Here is a 24,375-nt window from a genome sequence, read left to right on the forward strand (position 1 = left end):
AAAAGAATCTAGAACACTAAAACCAATTCTAATTGCATTAGGAATGATGAATCGAATTAGGCCCTCCCCTAGATCATTGGGCCGCATACAAGGCTCAAAGCGGGCCTAGTTTAGTAAATTGGCCATAACTTCCTCAGTATTCATCGGAATTGGGCTTATAATATATCGTTGGAAAGCTCTCTTCAAGCCCCATACAACTACTCTACTATTTGACCTATATCATGGACCAACCAAACTGGATTGGCTGTTTTCTGAAAATAAGTTTTTAAAAAAAGAGAGAAGAGAAAAGAAATTAAAACTATCCGCAACACTAGACTTTCCACACTTTCACTTCATTCGATTATGATTCGACGCGAAAGGTACTCATCACTGGGTTTTGTTTTGGGGAGACACAAGTGGGTGTCTATAGAAGCGCCCACTTTGACTGAGTTTGGAGAAACGCAAGTTTCGAAAATAAAAGTCAAAGTATCGATAGGGACGGAGAATGATTCAGAACGTTCTGCGATCCTAAATCACTCTTGTAACGCCGATACCTGCAAACTAGCGATAGTTAAACAGATAAAAGATTTAAGAAACGTGTATCTTGCACCGTCGAGCACACGTCTCTAAAAGTAACCGATTTGTTGCTGCTTTGCTAATTTGATGACCTCCTGCAAGCTAGAGAATGCCATCCCGCTTGAAAATCGCTACGCTTGTAACTACTTCCAATATAGAACACTTCTTTTCTTGAAACGATCCTCTCCTGCATTGATAAAAATCCACGTCCAAGGGAATACTATCGAAGATTGTTTCGCTTGAAACAATCCTCATCCGCATTGGTAATATTCCATGTCCAAGGGAATACTATCAAAGATTGTTTCGCTTGAAACAATCCTCATCCGCATTGATAATATTCCACGTCCAAGGGAATATTATCGAAGATTACTTCGCTTGAAATAATCTTCTTTCGCTTTATGACCATCCTCCACATCTAAGGGAACATGGTCGAAGACAACTTCGCTTGAAATTACCTTCAGTTGTTTGTGACAACTCTCCACAATCTAGGGAACGCCATCTTGCTACTTGTTTTGACGAACATCCGCAATCTAGAGAACGCCATCGATCAATGTTGCTACATCTCGAGCCTTTTCTTGAATCATAGTGACAACCTTTCCAATCATAGCAAAAGTCATCGAAGACCGCCTCATCACGAACCGCTCTTCTCATATCTTGGTGACAACCTCCACAATCTTAGCGAACGCCGTCGAAAACCGCCCATCTTGTGCTATCTTCTCAAATCTTAGTGACAACTTCCACAATCTTAGTGAATGCCGTCGAAGACCGCGCATCTCGTGCTATCTTCTCAAATCTTGGGTGACAACCTCCACAATCTTAGAGAATGTCGTCGAAGACCACCCATCTCGTGCTATCTTCTCAAATCTTTTCTCAAATCCTAGTGACAACCTTCACAATCTTAGCGAATGCCGTCGAAAATAACTTTACTTGAAGTCATCCTCAGTTGTTGCGTTAATATTCCGAAGAAAACTACCGATGACCAATGCTTGTCGATCTTTAAAGCTCACTTGAACTTTGATTCTAAAACCAGTATGTCGGTATCTCCGTGATGAGCCAATTCTAGGCGCTTTAAGCTAAGTGAGATGATCTTTTGTCAGGTCGATCACTTATTGCAATTGTAATCAAATCGACTACTCAATCACGTAAAATTGCTTAAAGGGGCTAACTGGCATACCAAGGAACCCGAAATTGCTGTTCTGAGAGGCTTCGAGATTTGTCGCTGCTGAAATATCTCTAGCGCTAGGAATTGGCTCTATCGCCAGACTCTGGGATCTAGCGCCAGGCGCTAAAAACTATTACCAGACGCTAAATGTTTTCGTCTAGCGCTGGAGTAGGGTATTCCCTATTCTGCTGCACCTGCATTTAATTTTTACTATAGAACTTTGTATTCTCTTTAATCATCATAGGGTTTACCTCAAGTTTAATGTCGCTTGACCCATCGACTTGACACGACTCAAGGCATAAACTTGACTCGCTGTGATTGACTCGAGGTGTTTGACACATATGTTAGACACAAATCAAGGTGATATGACACGACATGACTCAATGTGTACATGACTCGTGTGTGCATTGTAATGTGATCGTGCGACTCGAAAATGCAAAAAAGAAAAAAATTTCTGTCATTTTTGTGGAGGGTATCGACTTTCTCCAAAAATAAAGACGCGAAAAAGAACCAAAGTTTTGAAGGTGCATTTTGAATGAGCTTAGTTAAATGTTGTTTGATACTATCTCTCAAGGTGCAAGGATTAATCCCTCCTAGACTATCTCAATGGTTGACTCAATGATGAAAGTATTTGGGTAACTTAGGCACGGAAGCTAAGCATTTCATACTTCGATGCAATGATGATTATGATTGATGAGTGATGTGACAAGGCATGCTTCAGCGTTATGTCAAGATTTCATGACAAAGGGTTCCTAAGGGAAGTATATTTGGTCATGTATACTTCGATGCAATGATGATTATGATTGATGCAATGATGATTATGATTGATGAGTGATGTGAATATGAATGCATGTTTATTACGGCCGCACCTCGATGTGAGGTTGCCTACGTATCCGTTAGGAATCAGGCCGAACGTAGCTCTAGCCGAACCTCGCACAAGTATGTGTATACCTCAAAAAGGTCTTTTTAAGGGTTGTAACGTTGTTAGGCTAAAGGTTATAGATGAAGGGGATAAAGGCTCAAGACCCTCGATAAGCCCCCAAGGTGTGCAACCTTGCTTTTGAATATTTATATTTTCATGCTTAAGTTTTTACTCTTTTTCAGCTCTCTTCTTTTTTTTTCTTTAGCATTTATTTCATTTTTATAAGTGTGGGCAATCCCGATCATGCGGTCTACCACTCACTTGGCATTCATGTTTCTCAGGCACGGTACCGAGCACTCGATAAGAGACGCAATCTGAGACGTGTTCTTATCAAAGACATTTTCATATCGATCAAAGACATTGGAACACTTGCCCTTTTGTACACTTTTATTTATTTCTTTTTTGCTTATCTTATTTATTTTGATCTTTTGAAATCACTCAAGATTTTTTTAGAACTGCATAAGTTACACACCATCCATCCCAAGGTTAGGTAGATGTAGGTTGAAAAAAGAAAGGTATATCGTTAGACGAGGCTCAAAGTTGTTTATGAAGAAAGGATTGTAAATTTGAAAGGTGAAAGGAGATATGATGTGGCTACAAGGGGTGACTCAAATCATTGGTATACCTTGTGCTTTGTTTGACATGGATTTTTTTTTTTTTTTTTTTTTTTTTTTTTTTTTTTTTTTGCAATATAATGAAATGATCATATATAAGGAAATAAATTCTCATTTTATTAAAAGAAAATGTATAATGATCCTACAAAATAAATCTAAGGAGAAAAGAAAGGTGCCTATGCTAGACTTATTGGGGAAAAGGTAAATAAAGAAGAAATAGAAAAAAAAAGGTCATGAAATCTTGTCGTTGAAGCTCGCCTCTTGTCTTGTGTTGTTTCCTTTATCATCACTCGCTCTTCTTGTTAACTGGAGGCATGGGAAGCTTGTTATTATCAATCAAATGTTGGATAGCCTCCTTTAGCTTCCAACAGCTCTCAGTAGCATGACCCCTACCTTGATGCTACTTGTAATGTTCGTCTGGATTCCAACTAGGCAATCTCTTTTCAGGTGCAGGATCTTTAATAGGTCCAATGGGAGTAATGAGTACTTTTGCATGGAGTCGATCGAAGGCAGTATCGTAGCTCATCCCAATGGGGGTGAAGTCTTTCCTTAGTTGCTTCTTAGATCCTTGGTTATCCATGGCTAAAACTTCACTGTGATCAAAGGTACTAACATTGTTACTAGAGTGGGCGTTTTCGGAAGAAGAAGGATTGTCGTTCTTCTTTCCTTTCCAGCCACCGTGGTTACTATTGTTAGTAGCTTTTTGCTTTGCGAGGTCATCTTCGATTTCAATTCCGATGTCATAAACGGCCTGGAAAGTATTCTGATTGTATTGATACTTTAAATGCTTCGAATACTTCTCTTGGAGATTCTTGATAAACATCCTCACAGATTCTTTTTCAGTGGGCGCCTCAATCATCTTAGCGGAAGTTTCCCTCCATTTATTAAAGAAATAAGTAAAGCCTTCATTCTCTTTTTGTCTTAGCATCTCAAGTTGTCTATGATCGGTTTCAACTTGAATATTGCACTTGTACCTATCAATGAAAGCGTTTACTATCGATTCCCAGGTAGAGGTTTTCTCTTTGTCAAGGGAGAAGAACCATTGTTGGAAAACGGTCTCAAGAGATAGTGAGAACAGAGAGAGGAAAACCTTCTTATCAATAGCCTTAATGTTCATTATAGTTTTAAAAGCTCTTAGATGGAAGTAAGGGTTATCCGTCGCCTTGAATTTAGGGATGTCAGTGGCGTTGAACTTATGCGGAAGAAGTTCCTTGTCCAGCGAGACCCCTTGTGAACTCATGTCTTGAAATTTATAGTCACTTTATAGCTTTCTCAAACTTTCTTGCATGAGGTTCATTTGTTGTTGCTTCACATGATCATCAATTTTGAGGGTTAAAGCCTTTAATACCTCAGTCATGTCATTCAACTGATTCCTAAGTTCATTAACTTCCTCTTGAGTTGCCATTATCTTTTTAGCCTTCCTCTTTTGACGAATTAGTTTATCAAAAAGTGAGACTTGAATAAAGAGGTTGTCCTTGATTAATCGTCCTTCTCTCCTCGACCAAGTACTGTGGAAAAGGAATTTAGGGATATTCATTGTTAGTTATTTGACTCAAACTTTATTCAACATACAATGGATGGAGGAAGTGAAGAAAGATTGGAATATAATGTGCAGAAAAATGATGTAGATGGAGGCATATGAAGAATTAGGATTAAAATGTACCCCCAACTCAAATGACGGAAAAACTGACTCATGGATGAACCTAAGATACGGTCATGGTGACATATACTCAAAGTGTGTGCTAAGACTAGTGAGTGTAGGTGACATGTTAAGACTCGTTTCATGACCATGTGGCTAGACTATGTGACTAGACTCAATTAATGACTTAATAAAGTGTTATTGACAACGAAAATTAACCGAATTAATTAGCAAACTGGTTAATTAGACACTAGGTGATGACTCGATCAATAATCTGAACTGTCGGCAAAACGACAGGACTGGCGTCGCACTGTGTAGTGTAGCGCGAGACGACAGAGCTGTCGCCAGGCGCCACACTCCAAAAAGTGGCGCCACGGTCCAGACTTTGGCGCCACTGTTGGAGCTTCAATGTGGGACTGTTTTCGGTGTGATTAATCAACGGGGGTATGCCTAAAGTCATACTAGGTCAATTATGATTAAAATATTAGACTTTATTGACTCAAATTAATTGATTAATTAATTAATTAGGCAAAGTTTTTGAGTCATTAATTTATTTAATTTTGACACAAGTTAAACAAACGGTTAAGAAAACATAGAATATATACACAACAAATAATGCACAACTAGTCAAGTAGGCACAATATGATGCAATGAGTTTGCAACCTAACCATGGCTTTAGTTCTCTAAAGTTCGGGATATGAATCAATAAAGGGTCCATGGTTAATTATCCGGATGCACCGTGCGGAAGCCTAACCGTGAAGGGTTGGCGTGAGTGGATGGGACACCGCGAGTTTTAGAAAAAAAACTCGCTTCCATGGTTTGCTGAATTCAACGATCTCGGATGTACCCTTTGTTGCTCAGATCGTTTAATCAGGTAGATGGAGCATTAATTCCCAGAGGGTTATGTCCATATGTAGAACACATATGGGTTTCAGAAAAGTGAGAAAAAATTCAATCAGGAAGTAGGATCGTGCAAACAATACGAAAAACTGGTCGAAATTATAACGCATATTTCTGGCTCGATATTAAGAGAATTAGGCGCCAGCAAACAGAGAATGGCACCAGGTTTTAGCTGTTGCGCCTTACGCCAATGCTGGCGTCTGGCGCTACAGTTAAAAATCTGGCGCCAATGCTCTGGCCCCTGGCGCTAATTCCTACATGCCTCAACAGCTTTCTATGCTCGATAAAATTTTTCTGTTTCGCGCGGTGTTATTTCGGTCCTACTTGTGAAAGATATTTCTCAAATTTCCTACGTGTAAAATCCTATGTTTTTAACTCATTACAAATGGTCTTTCATATGAGATCTTTTTTATGCATATGACAATAATGTTAATCAAAATTACGCACATGAAATACTTAGAACGTTTCGAGTCTCATCCACTCATTCTAAATCATTGCCGAAACAAATTCAGGAATTAAAATAGAAATCCTCCCCAGCGGAGTCGCCAAAAAACTATAGAGAATAATTTCAAGCGTTAACCCTTAGCTTGAACCCCACTGTGATCATGCAATAAAGTACGGTGGCGTCCAAAAGGGAAGAAGATAGAGCAAAAGAGTCACCAACAAGTTTTAGGAACTTGTAAACCGTTCACAGGGTGAAGGTTACACCCCTTGACGATCCAAGAGATCGTCAACTCCATAAGGTCTTGAACCAAATAAGGTTCGGGGATGAAGGTACAAATCCAACCTAAAGGAGATTGAACCTGCTCTAATAATAGGCCTCTACTTTATTCTGATCGTATTCATGTGCGTTTCTTGACTAACATGCAATCAATAGGATTAACCCTAAACCTGTTTAATCTATGTTGGTTGAATATAATGCACAAATAAATCTATTATTGACGATCACTTGAATTATAATCAAATCAACCCTAAAAAGATTATTAATTATCTTATTAAGCGTGATTACAAGTACAAATTCCCTTTAAACAGGCATAAAAGGCGTGATCAAGCAATAAAAATAAATATATATATCAAGCAACATAATGATCATCATTAATTATAATAATCACCAAAATAATAATCACCATGATAACAATCATATTAATAATAATAATAATAATAATAATAATAATAATACTAATATTAATAATAATAATAATAATAATAATAATAATAATAAGTATAATAATAATAACAATCATAATAATTATCATAAAGTATAATCATAATAATCATAATTAAAATAATAACGTTAAAGCATAATAATAGCAAGATCCTAGGCATAATACTAACAAGATTAATAATGAACCCTAGCATGTCACTAAGTAATAAAAATCAAAGCTTTAGCCCTAACATGATACTAACAATCATAAATATTAGGAAGAACATAAGAAGCATCGTAATAATCATATTTGATATTAAAATTACCCTAGACATGATACTAGGAATCATAATAACAATCTAAACATGATAATGACATCAATAAAAACCATTAAAGTACTTACTTTGATGCCTCGTACCTCTTTCTAATAACAAAATACACACATAATTAGTAACTTCAAGGAAAATAATAAATCAAAACAATTAAATTAAATAATTGAAAGAGAGATTTGGGACCAAACCCTCAGAAATTAAGCCTTTCACGTCTAGGGCGAAGACAACTTTGAATATGGCTAGATGTTTCTAGATCTTGCGAATGCGGAATTTTGTATTTAAAAGGCTTGTTTAGAAAAAGAGAGAGAGAGAGTAAAAGAATCTTGAAGAGAATTGGTGAATGACTAAAGAGATGAGAATTGTGAATGAATACTGGTTGTAAGTGAAATCTGGTTATCGTAAACGGAGTTTTTAATACGTTATTTATAGAGAAAATCAGCCAAAAAGATAAAATATCAAAACAGAGTCTGGCGCACATGAAACTGAACCAGCGCCAACGCTGGCTGTTGGCGTCAGGCACCAACACTAGCGCCAGGCGCCAAGCGTAGCGCCAGGCGCTACAGCTGGCGTTTGGCGCTGATTCAGGAAATCACGCGTTTTCTTAAAATCAGATACAAATTGCCGTACAGGAGGATAAAATCGTATTTCCCTAAAAAATGCTCTTTGATTTTAATTAAAACTCTGAAAAGTCAACAAAAGTTAATTTATCAATTCTAATTGAATTAGGAATGAAAAAAACCTTCGAGAAGAATTTAGAAAACTAAAATCATTCCTAATTGCATTAGGAATGATAAATCATATTAGGCCCTTCCCTAGATCATTATGCCGCATATAAGGCTCAAACCGGACCCAATTTAGTAAATTGGTCATAACTTCCTCAATATTCATCGGAATTGGGCTTATAATATATCGTTGGAAAGCTCTCTTCAAGCCTCATCTAACTACATTAATATTGACCTATTTCATGGACCAACCAAACTAGATTGGCTGTTTCTTAAAATAAGTTTTCTAAAATAGAGAGAAGTGAAAAGAAATTAAAATTATCCGCAACACTAGACTTTCCACACTTTCATTTCATTCGATTATGATTCGACGCGAAAGGTATTCATCACTGGGTTTGGTTTTGGGGAGACACAAATGGGTGTCTACAATATGTTTCTTTTTTTTTTTTTTTTTTTTTTTTTTTTTTTGTGAGCTATGTAAGCAGCTTGTAATGTCAAAGTATACTTTCTACAATCATAACAGCACAAAAAACCTATAAAGTATACATAATCAACTGTCATGGCCTGGTGAAGTAGCAGACGGTTATTGCATAGGAATTTCATGGGTACAACTACATTCCTACGTATATGAGCCTCCTTATCCTACAATGAGCAAAAACACCTCTATAGAGAAGTTGGGGTAATTTTATATCAACTTATAATATGCAATCGCTAATAAAATTTTATTTAGGCATTAGATACATAGTATACAATTGCAATCAGTGGGTACACAACTAATCTACTGTATGTACTGAGGTATAGCAATATGGTTGAAAAATTGAACATCTTAGAATGTCCAGAGTTGAGTCACATACCTCTTTAAACAATGACAACTGACCCTAGTGATCATCAATGCCAAATAATAATGCAGTTTGATTTATCTTAGCTCTCAGGAAGTCTCAGTTAGGTGCATTTGAAAATTGTTATTAAAATTATTTGATTATTCTTCTTTTATCCAGTTTCTTTATTCATTAAAATATGTAAGACTCTTCATTCATTTTAACATATATAAAAAATTCTATTAAATTTAAAAAGAGCTTTCCAGGTAGATTTACTAGTATAAGAAGTATATAATAAAGAAAGCATATAGTGAAGCTCTATGAGGTGGAAGTAAGAGAAAGGGGGGAAGAAGGGAAGAGAGTATGCCAGCGATCTCCCAGCATTCCTAGCACAACCCCAAGTTATTAGGAGCACAATTCTCTCATATGGGTAGCACATAGTGACAATGTGCATGAAATGCCTACATATGCAAAAGAAAGTACATGAATGAACATATAATATTAGAACTAAAACTTAATAGTTGACTAACTTCAAGTTCAATATCAATAAGCATGCTATTAGACATTTACTTCATACAACGCAAAAGAAGTTGTCTGCTAGTTGGACGAAATAAAGTAAGATAGATCATGCCTGCAATCAATAACTTAAGTTTTAGATAAGAAAGGGCAATGAGCCAAAAGAGAAAATTTTTTCAATTTTATTTAGTTTTGTTCTATATAGTTCTATTACTATGAAATGATCCAACCACAGAGTAGTGACAACAATATTTCAAGAATAATTGTAGTTGCTGTGTGAGAAATAATATGAATCTGATTTTCGGCCAAACATGAGCATTGCCAAACCTTTGTTAAATGTTGCATGACACATTGCCAAACAAATTTACAGTCTGTCCCATATTAGCAAGCTAGGTATAAAAGTTAACAATGGAGGATCGCCAATTCCTTAGGCATATCAGACGTACCGTCAATTTCTTAAACTTTGGAAGTTGACACTTGAAAAGGAATTAGATGAACTTATTCAAAAAATGGTTGAAACAGTTCACAGGATGGAAGCTGTGTTGAAGGATATTGAGTTTATAAACTAGAGACTAAACAAGGAAGATTAACACAAAAAAAAATGCAAACGGCCTAGATATACTGAGTGTGATGGTGTAATCCATATTGAAAGTGATAGTGATGATGATGATGCTCCAGTAAAGAAGAAGCAGGTTTGTGTTGGTGAATCGTCCAAGGACATGGGTGGGGATGGTAATGGAAGCAACACTCTGACTGGCGATGTTAAATGCGGCGAATGTGATATGGATATAAGCGATGAGGAGGATCATACAGTGGTGGTTCAAGTGGAGGAGAAACCTCTTGTGGTGGAGGAGCCTCTTGTGGTGGGGGAGCCTCCTGTGGTTGAAGAACCTCCTATGGTGGAGGAGCCAGAGCCTGCTGTAGAAGACGAGGAAGAACAAGAAGATGAAGTAGAAGAAGAGGAAGAGCAGATGGAACCAGAACAAGAAGAAAAATTAGAAGAGGGGTTTATGGTGATGATGAAGGTGATGAGGGTGAGGCTCATGGAAATGGCGTGAAGGTGGAAGCAGAAGATGGGGAAGACGTTGGAGGGCACTCGTCTTCTGGATCCGACGGTGGAGATGAGTTTGGGCCAGATGATGGTGTCTATGGTGCATCTGATTCTTCGATTGATTCAGATGCTTATAATCGATCCCCCAACAACTTCAATCGAATTTGTTAGAGTAGTATGTTATGCATGAAGCTTTCTTTTGGTTTTAGAGTGGGTTTTTGTTTATAAATAGTTATTTTGGAGATGATTCTGTGTATAATTTACTAAGTAGGAACTAAGGTGATGAATCTAGTTGTATATGATTTTTGTGGCATGGTTATTGAATATTTTGTTCTATAATTAAATCTACAAAAGTAAAGAAATTTGGTCTATGCTTATATGTACAATCTTTGGTAATGTTAATAGCCTGATTAGATACATTAAGTTTGGTCTATGGCTGCAGCAAGTATGCATGTGTTTTGAGCCTCAAGGGTGATATAATAAATCCAAGATTCAAATCATGTTCATACATTAGATTTAACACATAAGACTCAACTAAAAATAGATCAGACATTAGGTATTTGTTACTAGTTTAAAATTTTTTTAACCTAGCAACACTTCACCATTAGCTTAGTACAATAAACGCACGAATCCACATCAGCGATAAACTTATTCGCCTCCCAGGAATACGTATTTGCCTACCGCTTGATATAGTATCCAAACTTACAAGTCACGCGTTGGCCATTAGTTCCACAAGTCGTTTCTGTTTCACCACCTTCTGCTTCATCACCTATGAGTTGTGATGTGTTAAACGTGATATAAAAAATAATTTAATTAATTGGAATCACATAAATGAGTGTATTCAAAATTAAAGGTTTTATCGGGGAATACGTATTCACCTTCCGCTTCATTATAATGGCTTCCCCTTACTTTTTTCCATGTCTTGTTTTGCATTGCGCTTATCGTTTCCCTTATCTGGTTCAACATTGCCCTTGCCCTTTCCCTTTCCCTTTCCCTTTCCCTTTCCCTTACTTGGTTTAACATTTCCCTTTCCCTTTCCCTTACCTGTTTTTGCATTGCCCTTCTCCTTTCCCTTAATTGTTCCTGCCTTCCCCTTTATTGGTTTACCCTTTCCCTTGCCCTTACCTTGTTCTGCCTTTTCCTTTGCCTTAACCTTAATTGTTCCTACATTCAATGCATGTTCATCCTCCTCATTTCCTGCATCCTCAACACCATTTCCTGCATCCTCTTCTACCTCCTCAACACAATTTTTTGCATCCTATATGATATCCAAAATATCAGTCAGCTTATGCCAAATTATAAAAAGTACTGACTATAAAAGCATAAATCTTACTAGGCTAGGCTTCTTGTTGTTGTTGGGTTTCTTGTAGCCAGTTTCAGCAAACGATTTGTGCCGAACCCTTAAGCCTGCCACTTTTCCTTTTCTTAATTATGGGGTCCTTTATAACAGGCTCCATGGCAAATGGACATAGGTCTACAGGTTCTGCATGGTTCATAACTGAGGCTGATGAAAATGTTCTGTCTTCAGCGATTGATGAAAGTGTGCTAACTACAGGAACATGTTCCTGATTCTTCTTATCCCTACAATCATTAACAACTTTTTGAAACTTCGATAGTGCTTCAATTACAATATGGACTGTTTGATCATTCAGCATGGCAATAGTTTCACAAATGGGCTCGAACGTTTCCATCATTCGGTTGAATCTCTTCACATTTTCTGTGTCGCCCGGATCACGGTAGACCACCTTGACTTTAGTTTGTTTATGGGGTACGTCCTTCCACCAACGGTCTAAAATATACTTTTGTTGCAGATCTTCAACCAAGTTTTGTTGAGAATTCTAATACAGTGTTTGCAAAGTATGCCACTTGTTTCAAACTTCCTGCAAACACATTGAACCTCCTTAGTGATAGGACAGTAAGTAACTTGGTAGAGCCTTTGCCTATCTGTAATGACCTCCTCACTAGCACATGGAGGTACTATCCATACACGATCAATCACCAAATACTGAATAACGTTTTCAGACAAAACCTCCTTTCCTCTGAGGCTGCAATACATCAATCTCGAACACTCCGTTTGAAATTCTTGAAACTTGTTGTCTGTGTATAACTTTTGGAAAAAAAATTCAACTTTTAAGCCACTAACCAACCTCCTATGGTACTTCGAGCAACGCTCATCTTCACTCACTTCATCTGTCACGCATTGATTTAAGGCCTTGGTATATTTCTGAGGAAACTCGTGGAGTTTAGTTTTGCGGTTTGAATAGCCATCAAAAAACCGATTGATGCTCTTCACCCTTTGTGTGGCCTTCATACCAGCCGAATCATACTCCTTCATGTACTTAGGCACCCACATATGACTCTCCTTATGTATGCTATACATCCTTTCATTTCCCTCCATGTTATACTCCGCTATGAACTCAGCCCATCGGGTATTGAACTCCTCGGGATCAAAACTCTCATACACCACCTCTTTCATGGGGTTGAAAAATTCTTGGTAACTACACAAAAATTAATTGAGCATAATAATATATATTCAGTGCTATCATGGTCTAAAACTATAACATCTTGAAAATACTAAAATGCAAGCAAATTATATTTAATAAAACAGCACGGCAACTTGAAGACTCTAACTCTGTCTAATCTGTTTAGCAACAATATTTTGTATATGGACTAGTTTAATGTAAAATTGGCTCCTCCTAATCCTTTAGCTACTGTAAGGGAAAACAACAGGTCCCATTTTGTCCCTCTGTTTTTACTTTAACTTTGTCTAATGTGTTTAGCAACCCTTAGCTACTGTAAGGGAAAACAACTTGAAGACTCTAACTCTTTCTAATGTGTTTAGCAACCCTTAGCAGCTAGCTATTTTGACTGTTGCTATGATCTGTAATTATCTAACTCTTATTCTGAAGCCTGTTAAGGCCTAATAAATCTGCTCCTCTTGAAAAAAAAAAAAAAAACAGCACAAGAACATGAATTCCCCTAGCAACAAACACTAGCTCTTATAGTTCATACATCATTATCCTGCACCAAACTCAATATCTTGCACTTGGCATATCATTAAATTATCACATCAAATTTGAAGGCCATATATTAGCCAGCATCAGTCACAATAGTTCATATATCATTAAAATTAGGGGTGAGCAAAGACCCAGGGTACCCGGTACCGGACCCGGAACCGGTTAGGATCCGCCGGGTCCGGACCCGGAACTGGTCCCACCGGTTCCGGGACCGGGTCCAAAATGTCGGACCCGGTTGTAACCGGTTCCGGGACCGGGTCCTAAAATTTCGGACCCGGTACCCACTGGGTACCCGGTTTAAACCAATTCCAGTTCCGGGTACCCGGTCCCGGATCCAGACAATCCGGGTACCCGGAACCGGTACTGATTTAGTTATAAAAAATTATTTTTTTTTAAAAAACCCAACAATCCACAGTCCAATACAACATTAGGCCCATTTCATCCAACTCATTTCTGCTAGGGTTTCTGTCAGCCACTAAGCCTCCTCATTTCATTGAATTCATTTTTGCTAGGGTTTTGTTCTTCTCTGTTCATTCTCAATCTTCTCTGTTCTCCTCTGAAAATCTCATCTTGTCTTCTTTCGTTCTCATCAATTCACTGATTCTCGGTCTTCTTTCGTAAGTATTTTTCTCTTGGTACTCAAAATCTCATCCTCTCTTTCGTTCTCATCAAGCCACCGAACGACTGTCTCTTTCGTAAGTATTTTTCTCACTTTGTTTGCTTTTTGTTTCATCTTGCATATGTAGATCTCTGGTACTGTTTATTACTGCTTGCATTTTCTTTGGAGATAGTTAGAGTGTTTATGTTAATTTTAATTTTTATTTTCTTCAATTTCTGAGGGTGTTACGAGTGTTTAATATGCTGAAATCAATGAATTGGTACAAATTGACTGCACTTATAGTCTTTTTCTGCAATTTCTGGGTGTTTGAATAGATTCTTATTGAGTATTAATTGGTGGGTACCATTTTTAGTTGCTGTACATGTTTAGTTCAGTCATTGCTTTTATAGAAGTTGTTGTTTGGCTGTTAACATTGTGGTGTTGATCTCAGTACATGAGGTGGGTACACTGGGGTTTCGTTTTAATGATGTTATGTTTGCTGCTTGCATTCTCCCTGATAGAGTTAAAAACATTGGAAGAAACAGAGTCAATAACTCAATGTTCTATCTTTTGGCTTTTACCACTTGCGATGGATTAGTGGAAAAATTTCTTTAGAGGAGATATTTCCCAAAGTTCAAAAATTTTTTGTTGAATTTTTTTCCTGACTGAATGATTAAATAAAAAAATCATACTACACTACACTACAATCCCATCTTCTGATCACATTCACCTTGCATCTTTGCAATAGTGTTTTTTTTTTTTTTTTTTTTTTTAATCTAGTTATCATGATATTGGTTTACCTTGTTTTTTTCAGATTTTCAGATCTATTTCTTGTTTTATTGAGCTGGTCTTTTCTGAAATTTGTAGTTGTGGAGAAAGATGTAGATGGTGATGCATAGGGGTGAAAGTGAATCGGTGTAAAACCGAACCGAATCGAAAAACCAAACCGAATAAGGAATGTGGTTCGGTTTTTTGGGAGGGTGGTTCGGTTTCGGTGTCAAAAATAAAAAAATTTCGGTTTTCGGTTCGGTTTCGGTTCGGGAAATTGAAAAACCGAACAAAACCGAACCAAACTGAATTATAAGCCCAATCCTACAAAACCCCTGCCTGGCCCAAAACTAAATACCCTAGGTATATAATGAAAAAATAAAAAAAACCCTAATTCCTCTAATCCTCTCAGCCTTTCTCCACTCTTTCGTCCTCCCTCCTGTCTGACTGTCTCCTCTGAGTCTCCGACCACCGTCCAGTACACCAGGACACCAGGCGACCACCGTCAACGGTCCACCTGCTTCTCTCTCTCCTGTCTTCTCCTACTAATTAAGGTATGAAATATGCAATTTGCGAATTCAATTTGCGATTTTAATCGTTTCTCTACTTACTTGCTCTCTCCTGTCTTCTCCTACTAAAGTACTAAATACTAATCGTTGCTACTGCATGTTCAATTGTGAATTGCGATTTTAATTTGCGATTTTAACTTGCGATTTTACTTGCTACATTTTAATTTGTGAAGAATATGGCAATTGGTGATGCTAAAATTGATGAAGTGGTCGAAATACTTGAGTGATTGCTCTGTGCTGCTACTGCTGTGTTGATCTGCTGCTACCGGGTACCCGGTTTTGGAACCGGTTCCTACCAGGTCCGGGACCAGTTCCAAAAAATTTGGATCCGGTATTAACCGGTTCCGGGACCAGTTCCAATTCTTGGGACCCGGTTATAACCGGTTCCGGATCCGGGTATTACAAATATGACCGGGTACCCGGTCTTGCTCACCCCTAATTAAAATGTAATCTCTCAAAACTTATATTGAACTCATACAGCAGATTATTGTACTCATTGAACTCAGACATCACTTAATATGAACTAATAATTGCATAAGCCACTTACCGTGCGCACTTGCCATGTTTTTCAGGGATCTTGCTCATGATATGCCATATGCACCAACGATGAATCGTGTTTGGCATGAATTCAGCTAGGGCCTCTGCATAGCTGCCGCTTGGTCAGTCAAAATTGCACTAGGAGCTTGGTTGTTCATACAAGCTAGCCACTATTGAAATATCCACCGAAAAGTATCGCAGTCTTCATAAGAAACAAGAGCACATCCCAACAACAACGATTGCCCGTGGTGGTTCACACCAACAGAGTTCGCAAATGGGAACTCGTACTCATTTGTTAGGTATGTTGCGTCGAAGCATACAACATCACCAAAGTCCTCACAAGCAACCCTACTTCTTGCATCCACCCACATCACATCCTTAAGCCTCCCTTCTTTATCTAACCGTTGAGCATGGAAAATATTTTGATTATCGGATTGCATTTTTTCAAAAAACTCCATCATTGCCACCGAGTCCCCTCCAACCATCTTCAACTGCCTTGCCTTGTACACCTCATGTTGTAAATCTTTGACGATGAGACGCATGTTTTCCACTCCTTTTCGTTTGGTTGCCATGCAACCGTGTATTTGAGAAATTGTTACACCTAGGTCATAGTAATCTAGCAACTTCCTCTGCAATGATGGGGTCAGGTGCTTCATGCGGTACTCCTTCACAAGCTTAAAATTTGCTTGATCAATCTTGTGATTATGCTTTAGGTGCACTGTCTTCAACACCAACAACCCATCTTCATTCCTTCTATCATAAACACGGGCCTCCCATTCATACTTTTTCGAAGTCCTCTTCATACGACGTAACTGATCCTCACATACCACCCCATCAACTAACCCACCAGAACCTCCAACACCCATTGCCTTTTCCCTCTTCTTTGCTTCCCTTCTAGCCCCCATGTCTGGTTTTCCCCAACACTCACACTTCCACGTGTAAGCTATTCTTTGTTTCTTATCCTTCTTATAATTTACACCTTGAACCCTAGACACTCCAAACCCCATCTGCTCAGCATACTCCTTATAGTAGGCTTCAACATCTTCCGAAGACGGGAAAACCATCCCTTCCTTAGGCTCGTCAACAATTAATGTCATATCCTTGCTAACAACTTCCATATCGTTGCTACCAACAACAATGTGAGTTGTCTGAATTATTTTCAAGGGGGATAAATACCCAACATTCATGTTAACATCTTCACTAACACTATCTGCAACAACTGTGTCTTCTATACCCTCCATTTCAATACCCTCAACCATATCAATGTTACTCCTCCTAACCTTAACTTCACTGCCCCTATCACCAACACCAACATTACTGCCCCTAATTATAACATCTTCCCTAACACTATCTGCAACAATTATGTCTTCTATACCCTCCATATGAATACCCTCCTCCAAGTTATGTTACTCCTCCTAAACTTAACTCCACTGCCCCCAACACCAACCTCACTGCCCCTTATAACATCAAAAACAATTCACCCTTCCACCCTTCAAAAGCAGAACACCAACAGAATTATGATAGAAATTGAAACAATCATAGCTCTCCGAACAAAGTACGACAAATCAACCACCACGTTTTTTTATCACACAAGACTATAACCCATTTTTAGAAAGTATGAATTGCATTTTAAAAAGTATCAATCAGCAATTATCAGAACCTCAAACCCCATTATAACAGATCGCATTACATATTATTGTATAAATTAAAACAACCATAGTTTGTGTAACTACAATAAATTGAACAAAATATGAAAAATTGACCAACACCAACACATTTTTGCAGCAACAAGACAACAACACATTCTCACAATTTCCATTTTAAACCCCTTTTAAACAAAATCAATCACCAATTTTCAGCCAATTTGTACCATTTCAACATAGGAATGTCAACGCATAATCCTATTACTTTCAATTATTCTGAATACGGTCTCAATTGTGAATTCAATTTGATGAAATTTTGTCGCACCAAAACCCTAGAATAGAACAACAAAACAGAACAGAAAATAACATGAAGGGACGAAGAAGAAAGAATAGAAAACTTCACTAACCTGTTAGCTTCAACGGATTTCCGACAACTTGAAGACCCAATTATGTCATTTGGGCATGAATATAAACAGAGTACAGAGCGTAATTCATAATAGAGGAGTTCAAGCTCTGAAAGAGGTGAGGAGCAGAGCTAATTCTAATTTCCATTTTCTTGTAACGCCGTTATTTAAGCAATTTGACACATAAGTTGTCCCCACGAAATCTGACTCAGCATCTCAGTAAGTGAAAAAATCAAAATATTTTCCAAAAAGCCATTTTGAGTAACGGGCTTGTTTCTCACGGTGAGCACTGCGGCTCGCTCCTAAATACGGTGGTTGAATTGGAATTCCTATACAATACACAACTTTTATAATTGAACTATCATTGAAATATCTTGGAATTACCACCCGGAAAAGAAGCTGAACTATTGTCTATTGAAGTAATTAGCTTAGACCACGAAAACATAATGTTTGCAAGACATAACAGTTAGGAAGTTCATCAAAAAGTGTGGCTAAGGTGTCTAAGAGACCAACGGAAAGTGATCTCTTGAAGCACTATTTTCTTGCAAAGACGAAACCAACATGGTTGGGATCCTTACGGAGGCTTTGATTGACTCGAAGGAGCAATTCCTAGACTTGATGATTCGATACTTTACATTAGTATGAAATTAAGAATTTAGTCTTGATTTTCTTTTGTTATGTCTAGATTTCAAATTGGGTCTTTAATTTAGGGTATGTTAGACGGTTAGTGAAGATACTCATTGTTAAGTGCTTGGTGTGCGTGTGTATTCATTTTAAATGCAGAGTAATTAGTTTTTAATTTTTCATCACTTGTTTTACAATGTACTTTTTTTCTTGTGTTATAATTGCAGTTTAAACAAGATTTTTTCAACCTCTAAAACAATAATAATTTGTCGGCGCAAAGACTCTCTTGTGAGAGAAACTCTCTTCTCCTTTTCATTTCAGTCAAAACTTTTCCATGTTTTCTCTTCCAAAAACACCATGTCTGATAGAATCTTCCCTAGAACTTTTGTGTATCCTCACACAATAGGCTCCTATCGATTCTCTCCTCCCTCCTTCTAGGAAAGTGATATCAATTTGCAAAGTGCTGTTATAGGCAAGTTTTAGGATAATCGGAAATTCTCTGTGGGTCTTGTTCAACGTTTAGTTTTTCGCTTCTAGCACCTTCGAGCTCTAGTCAGGGTATTTCCTTATGAACATGATTTTTTTTAGTTGTGGAATTGAGTAGGACGCTAAGGATCTCGATCGTCGTGGTTGGGTTCACTTTAAGGGAAGCTTTATGGTTATTCAACGCCTCCGTGGTCATGATGTTCTAGAAAATTTAAATCTCAATTTAGTCCTAATGTGGGTACAAGTTCAAGGCCTTCCCATCTACTACTCAGTTCCTGAAGTGGCCTCCTCTATTCTCAATCATGTCTGCGATATACTTATGGAAGAAGAGCATAACGGTCAGTTTCATATCCCTAAACCTAGAGTCAAAATTTTAGTTGATTTATTGTTACCCTAAATTGCGGGTTGTTACTTCCCAACCTATGGCAATCATGTTACTTGGGTTCGATTTAAATACGAGGAAATCTATCGCTTTTGCAAAAAGTGCGGGTTTGTCGGACACGGACATGAGACTTGTCCAAAATTATATGAATTAAGTAAGCTCCACTTGAAGCGCCGCTTTCGTAAGCTACACGAAAACAACGCACATGTTTAATTTGGTCCAACAGATGTTTTGTTATACACAAATTCCATTCGGGGAATAGCTCCCAATCCTGATAATTGGACTACAGAACTTTGGTTTTGAGATAATGATAAGGACGATCCTTTTAAATATCCAGCTGATTCTCATCCTTCTAATTGGGATGACCATAGTGGTGTATTTGACAACATCTCCACAGGTTCAGTTCTATCATCTCCGTCCCTTGGCTTGCTCCTCCGCCGACTTCTTTACCGGGGTTATTTCCCGGACCACCTCTCAGTGGCTACCGAAATAGCAGAGACGAGGTGTGGCGTCGTGATCTTGGCATAAATCGGTACATTTGAGAAGATCTCAAATTTGATGAATTTGCACCGATCAATGGGTTTATTAATCCACATGTTTAATTTGTCATGCAAGCAATTCTAATCATGTTTTGTCTCAGATTATTAATTGGGAACATCCAATAGCTGGAACATTGGGTAATATCAATTCAAGTCATCTTAATCCCTCCCTATGGTCACATGTTCTGTTACCTCATCAAATATATCAAGATTAGACCCGACTTAATGAATCGAGTTTGAACCCTCATCGTAATCCGCCTAATACTGGGCCTCTTTGGGACTTATTTCAAGATGTGGGTCAGCCCAACTTGAATCTAGTTCCTATTTTCTCACTCCTCCTCTTGGGCCTTCTAGGCCTGTTTTTCTTGATCCCTTTGGTGCTGGTCCAAGCAATTGGAATAATAATCTCTCTTCTCTTCTGTTCGAACAATCTCAGCAGCAATCAGGATCTCCACCTTCTTTGGCGTCGTCGTTCCCTCATGTGCCGCCAGATCATTCAGGATATCTATAGGGGAATTCGAATTTTCTCAATCGGTCTCGTCCATCCATCCATCTCCAGTTGAATTTTCGGCAGAAGAAGATGAACCAATTCCCATGGATTGCTCACCCCAAGCGTACCTGATCAGGTTGAAGATCAAATTCAACAGCCTAGTCTATATGAGGATGAAAAGGGCAAATTAGCAGCTCCTCTGCGACTCAAGATTACAAAGGGTAAAATGTGGGAGTGGATCAAAAAATCTTGTCCAAACAAACGTGGTGCTCAACAAACGTGGGGCCTAGGCTCGGTGGACTCCCCTAAAGTTCCGTATTTGATTTCTCTATTAGAAAGTTAGCTCCTTTTGAGGTTTGATGGTTTTTGTGGTGTTGATTCTCAAAGGCTTAGCAGAGGTTTAGTTGTTTTTTTGTTTTCTCCGCTTAGAGTAGTTCCTCTTTTGGTCTCTTCCAATGTAATTTTGTGTGAAATATGTACTCCAACTTCTGATGAAATAAAGCATATCATGTTTGTGTATGGGTCGCCTCATCCTTCGTAAAGAGCTGCTGTTTGGGTTAAGATATCTCATATTTTGCAAAATTTTACGAACATTCTACTTATTGGAGATTTTAATCAAGTAGAATATAGTTTAGATAAAGCGAAGGGTTCCCCAAAAAAAAGCTGCTTTAATTGGTTTTCAAGAATGGAAAATTGGAAATAATCTTTTGGATATCCCCTATTCTGGTCCTTCGTATTCATGGACTAATGGTTTTACTTCCGGTGATGCAACATTTGAACGTCTTGATAAGGCCTATTGTAGACACCTTTGTGTCTCTCCAAAACCAAACCCAATGATGAGTACCTTTCACGTTGAATCATAATCGAATGAAGTGAAAGTGTGGAAAGTCTAGTGTTGCGGTTAGTTATATTCTTTTCTTTCTCTCTGTTTTTGAAAACCTATTTTAAGAAAACAGCCAATCCAGTTTAGTTTGGTCCATGGAAAGGGTCTAATAATAGTGTAGTTTGGTCAGGTTCGAAAACAGCTTTCTAACGATATATTATAAGCCCAATTCCGATGAATAATGAGGAAGTTATGGCCAAAATTACTAAACTGGGCTCAGTTTGATATTTATGTGCGTCCCGATGATCTAGAGGAGGGTCTATTATTGATTTATCATTCCTAATGCGATTAGGATTGATTATAGTTTTCTAGAATCTTCAAGAAGGTTCTTTAGAATCCTAATTTAATTAGCATTGATAAATTGACTTTTTAGATTTTTAATTAGAATAAAAGAAGTGTTTTTAAGGAAAATACAGTTTTACCCTCTCGTACGCTTAAATTTTATCTAAATAAGAAAACTCGTGGAAAACTGATTTGCAGCGCCATAGGACAGCTTTGTCGCCTGGCAACAGAGTGTAGCGTTTGGCACTAGGCCTGGCGTCAAGAGACAGCCACGTTGTTGGCGACAACGTCGTGTTTTATTCTTTTTGAAACTCTAATTCGTTTTTTATCATATCCGACTGATTTTCTCTAGAACTAGCCTCCTACAATTCGGTTTTCAATCATCAATTTTTACCATCAATAATCACCAACAACTATCAACTCTTCTCACCAACTCTGATCAAGAAATTCTTGATATCCTCTCTCTCCCTTTCATTTATAAACTAGCCTTCTCTCAAATACAAAATTCCGCATTCACAAGATCTAGACACACCTAGCCAAGTTTGAAGTTGTCTTTGCCCTAGATGTACATGAAAGGTTTAATTTCTGAGGGTTTGGTCCCAAATCTCTATTTCAATCATTTAATTTAATCGTTTTGTTTTATATTTTCCTTGAAGTAACTAACGCGTGTATTTTGTTATTTGAAAAAGGTACGAGACATCCAAGTAAGTGCTTTAATTGTTTTCATTGATATTATGATATAGAAATCATGTCTAGGGTTGTTGTTTTGATTCCTAGTATCATGTTAGGAAGTGTTCCTTAACTTAATGTTTTGAATGACAACAATAAGTTCCTTATATCAATTATGATTTCTGCGATGCCTTTTATTTCTCTCCTAATATTCATGTTTATATCATTTTAGGGCTAAAGCTTTGATTTTTAATGTTTAGTGACATTCTAGGGTTTGTTATTAATCTTGTTAGTATCATGCCTAGGATCATGCTATTATTATGCTTTAACATGATTATTATTTTAATTATGATTATAATTGTTATAATTTATGATGATTATTATTATGTTGCTTGATATATATTTATTGTTATTTCTTTATCACGCTTTTTATGCATGTTTAAAGGGAATTCGTAATTGCAATCACGCTTATATACGATAATTAATAATCTTGTTTAGGGTTAATTTGATTATAATTCAAGTGATCGCCAATAATAGATTTGTTTGTGCATTAATATTCAACCAACATAGATTAAACAGGTTTAGGGTAAACCTATTGATTACATGTTGCTCAGAAAGCGGACATGAATATGAGAAGAATAAAGTAGAGGTCTATTATTAGGGCAGGTTCAATCTCTTTTAGGTTGGATTTGTACCTTCATCCTCGAACTTCCAGTCATGGTTCCAGACATATTAGAGTTAACGATCTCCTGGATCGTTAAGGGGTGTAACCTTCACCCTGTGAACCGTTTACAAGTTCCTTAAACTTGTTGGCGACTCTTTGCTCTAGCTTCCTTCCCTTTGGACGCCACCATGCTTAAGTGTATGATCACAGTGGGGTTCAAGTTTGGGGTAATGCTTGAAATATTCCCTACACCTATGCTACTTAACAATGGCTTCTTGATCATCCCAATGCCTTTCTACTCCATCAGCCCATTCTATTCTTAGATCACGCGACCATATTTTTTCAAGATAGTCCCTCCCCTACTTCTACACGGTCGTATCGCATAGATAACCAATGTTTGCATTTAAAGGATCTCAATCGGATTATTTCTTTTATTTGGGCTATGTTAATTCCGGGTTCTCCTTTGTTTGATGTCTTGAGGAAACTAGAGCATGTCCGCTCAAAATTGCTCTCGTGGTGTGTTCGCTTAAAATTGCTCTCGAGGAAACTAGAACTTCATGCTTCATTGTCTCCTTTAGCTCATAATTTGGAGTCAAAACTCTGATCCATCGCCATCTTTTTATTTCTAGACGGGAAGAGAAAATTGCTCATTCTCACGCTGCCTATTTATATTAGAAGCAAAGAGCTAAAGTCAAATGGGATAAACTTGGAGATTCTCATTCTCATCTTCTCTTCTCCTATGCTCAAGCTCAGAAAAGAAAAAATATAGCTCATGGGCTTAAAGATTCGACTGGAGTTTGGGTTCATGATCAAGAGGTTATTAGTCATATCATCCGCGATTATTACTCTCAGTTGTTTTGTGCCTCGCATCCTCATGTCATTCCGACTGATTTTTATTGGACGGAATTAAATTTACCGCAAATTTCAGAATTAAATAAATTGGAGCTTATGAAGCCTATTTTAGCAGTTGAAATTCGAACTGCTATGTTTCAAATTGATGAGTCTAAAACTTCGGGATCGGATAGCTTTTCTTCTGCTTTCTTTCGGTCGCATTGGTCCACTGTTGGTACGTCAGTTATTAATGCAATACAATACTTTTTCTCTGATGGACATATGTTGAGGGAATGGAATAGAACTTTCATTACTCTTATTCCCAAGGTAGAGCAACCGGAACTTCCTTCTCAATTTCGTCTGATTGGCCTTTGCAATGTTCTTTATAAATGTATAGCTAAATGTATTTCGTCTCGCATTAGAAAAATCCTTCCTTATTTGGTCTCGGAATTTTAGAATGCCTTCGTTCTGGGTTGACTCATGTCTGACAATATCTTATTGCACACGAAATTATCTCCTATATGGACAAATCTCGTGGTCGTACTATGTGTGCAGCTTTGAAATTGAATATGAATAAGGCTTATGATATAATCAATTGGGATTTTTTGTGGCAT

At 37.6% G+C, this 24,375-nt stretch overlaps 3 protein-coding genes across 4 annotated transcripts; 1 reads left to right on the plus strand and 2 right to left on the minus strand.

Annotated features, from left to right (window-relative positions):
• Positions 1–9,833: 9,833 nt before the first annotated feature.
• LOC110704106 (troponin T, skeletal muscle-like) lies at positions 9,834–10,546 on the plus strand. The gene is made up of 3 exons (XM_021881884.1): positions 9,834–9,880; positions 9,977–10,337; positions 10,385–10,546. Exons 1-3 carry the CDS (start codon positions 9,834–9,836, stop codon positions 10,544–10,546), a joined length of 570 nt encoding a protein of 189 aa, XP_021737576.1.
• LOC110704143 (protein FAR-RED IMPAIRED RESPONSE 1-like) lies at positions 10,059–18,072 on the minus strand. Of its 2 annotated transcripts, XR_002507862.1 has the most exons (5): positions 17,915–18,072; positions 15,875–17,354; positions 11,709–12,873; positions 11,254–11,633; positions 10,059–11,144 (listed from the first exon to the last, which is right to left on the minus strand). XR_002507862.1 is itself a non-coding variant. In XM_021881925.1 (2 exons), the coding sequence occupies exon 2, from the start codon at positions 17,244–17,246 to the stop codon at positions 16,035–16,037; it is 1,212 nt and encodes a 403-aa protein (XP_021737617.1). In that variant the 5' UTR covers positions 17,247–17,354; positions 17,915–18,072; the 3' UTR covers positions 15,783–16,034. The 2 variants fall into 2 exon arrangements, 1 of the variants encoding a protein (XP_021737617.1); XM_021881925.1 differs by lacking the exons at positions 10,059–11,144; positions 11,254–11,633; positions 11,709–12,873 and having other exon boundaries at positions 15,783–17,354.
• On the minus strand, positions 11,265–12,066 carry LOC110704107 (high mobility group nucleosome-binding domain-containing protein 5-like). Its single transcript, XM_021881885.1, has 2 exons — positions 11,761–12,066; positions 11,265–11,633 (listed from the first exon to the last, which is right to left on the minus strand). Exons 1-2 carry the CDS (start codon positions 12,064–12,066, stop codon positions 11,265–11,267), a joined length of 675 nt encoding a protein of 224 aa, XP_021737577.1.
• Positions 18,073–24,375: the final 6,303 nt, after the last annotated feature.

The sequence above is a fragment of the Chenopodium quinoa genome, unplaced genomic scaffold (genome assembly GCF_001683475.1).
Source record: "Chenopodium quinoa cultivar QQ74 unplaced genomic scaffold, ASM168347v1, whole genome shotgun sequence".
In the NCBI taxonomy this organism is placed as follows: domain Eukaryota; kingdom Viridiplantae; phylum Streptophyta; class Magnoliopsida; order Caryophyllales; family Amaranthaceae; genus Chenopodium; species Chenopodium quinoa.

What these genes read in the sequence shown, in the direction of transcription:
- LOC110704143 (XM_021881925.1), bottom strand. Translation starts at nt 17,246, where the DNA reads ATGGAGGGTATAGAAGACATAATTGTTGCAGATAGTGTTAGGGAAGAT.
- LOC110704107 (XM_021881885.1), bottom strand. Translation starts at nt 12,066, where the DNA reads ATGGAAACGTTCGAGCCCATTTGTGAAACTATTGCCATGCTGAATGAT. An exon ending in TTAAGGGTTCGGCACAAATC is followed by an intron (nt 11,634 to 11,760) that starts GTTTGCTGAAAC and finishes GATATCATATAG; the next exon opens with GATGCAAAAAATTGTGTTGA.
- LOC110704106 (XM_021881884.1), top strand. Translation starts at nt 9,834, where the DNA reads ATGGTTGAAACAGTTCACAGGATGGAAGCTGTGTTGAAGGATATTGA. An exon ending in GCTGTGTTGAAGGATATTGA is followed by an intron (nt 9,881 to 9,976) that starts GTTTATAAACTA and finishes CCATATTGAAAG; the next exon opens with TGATAGTGATGATGATGATG. An exon ending in AATTAGAAGAGGGGTTTATG is followed by an intron (nt 10,338 to 10,384) that starts GTGATGATGAAG and finishes AATGGCGTGAAG; the next exon opens with GTGGAAGCAGAAGATGGGGA.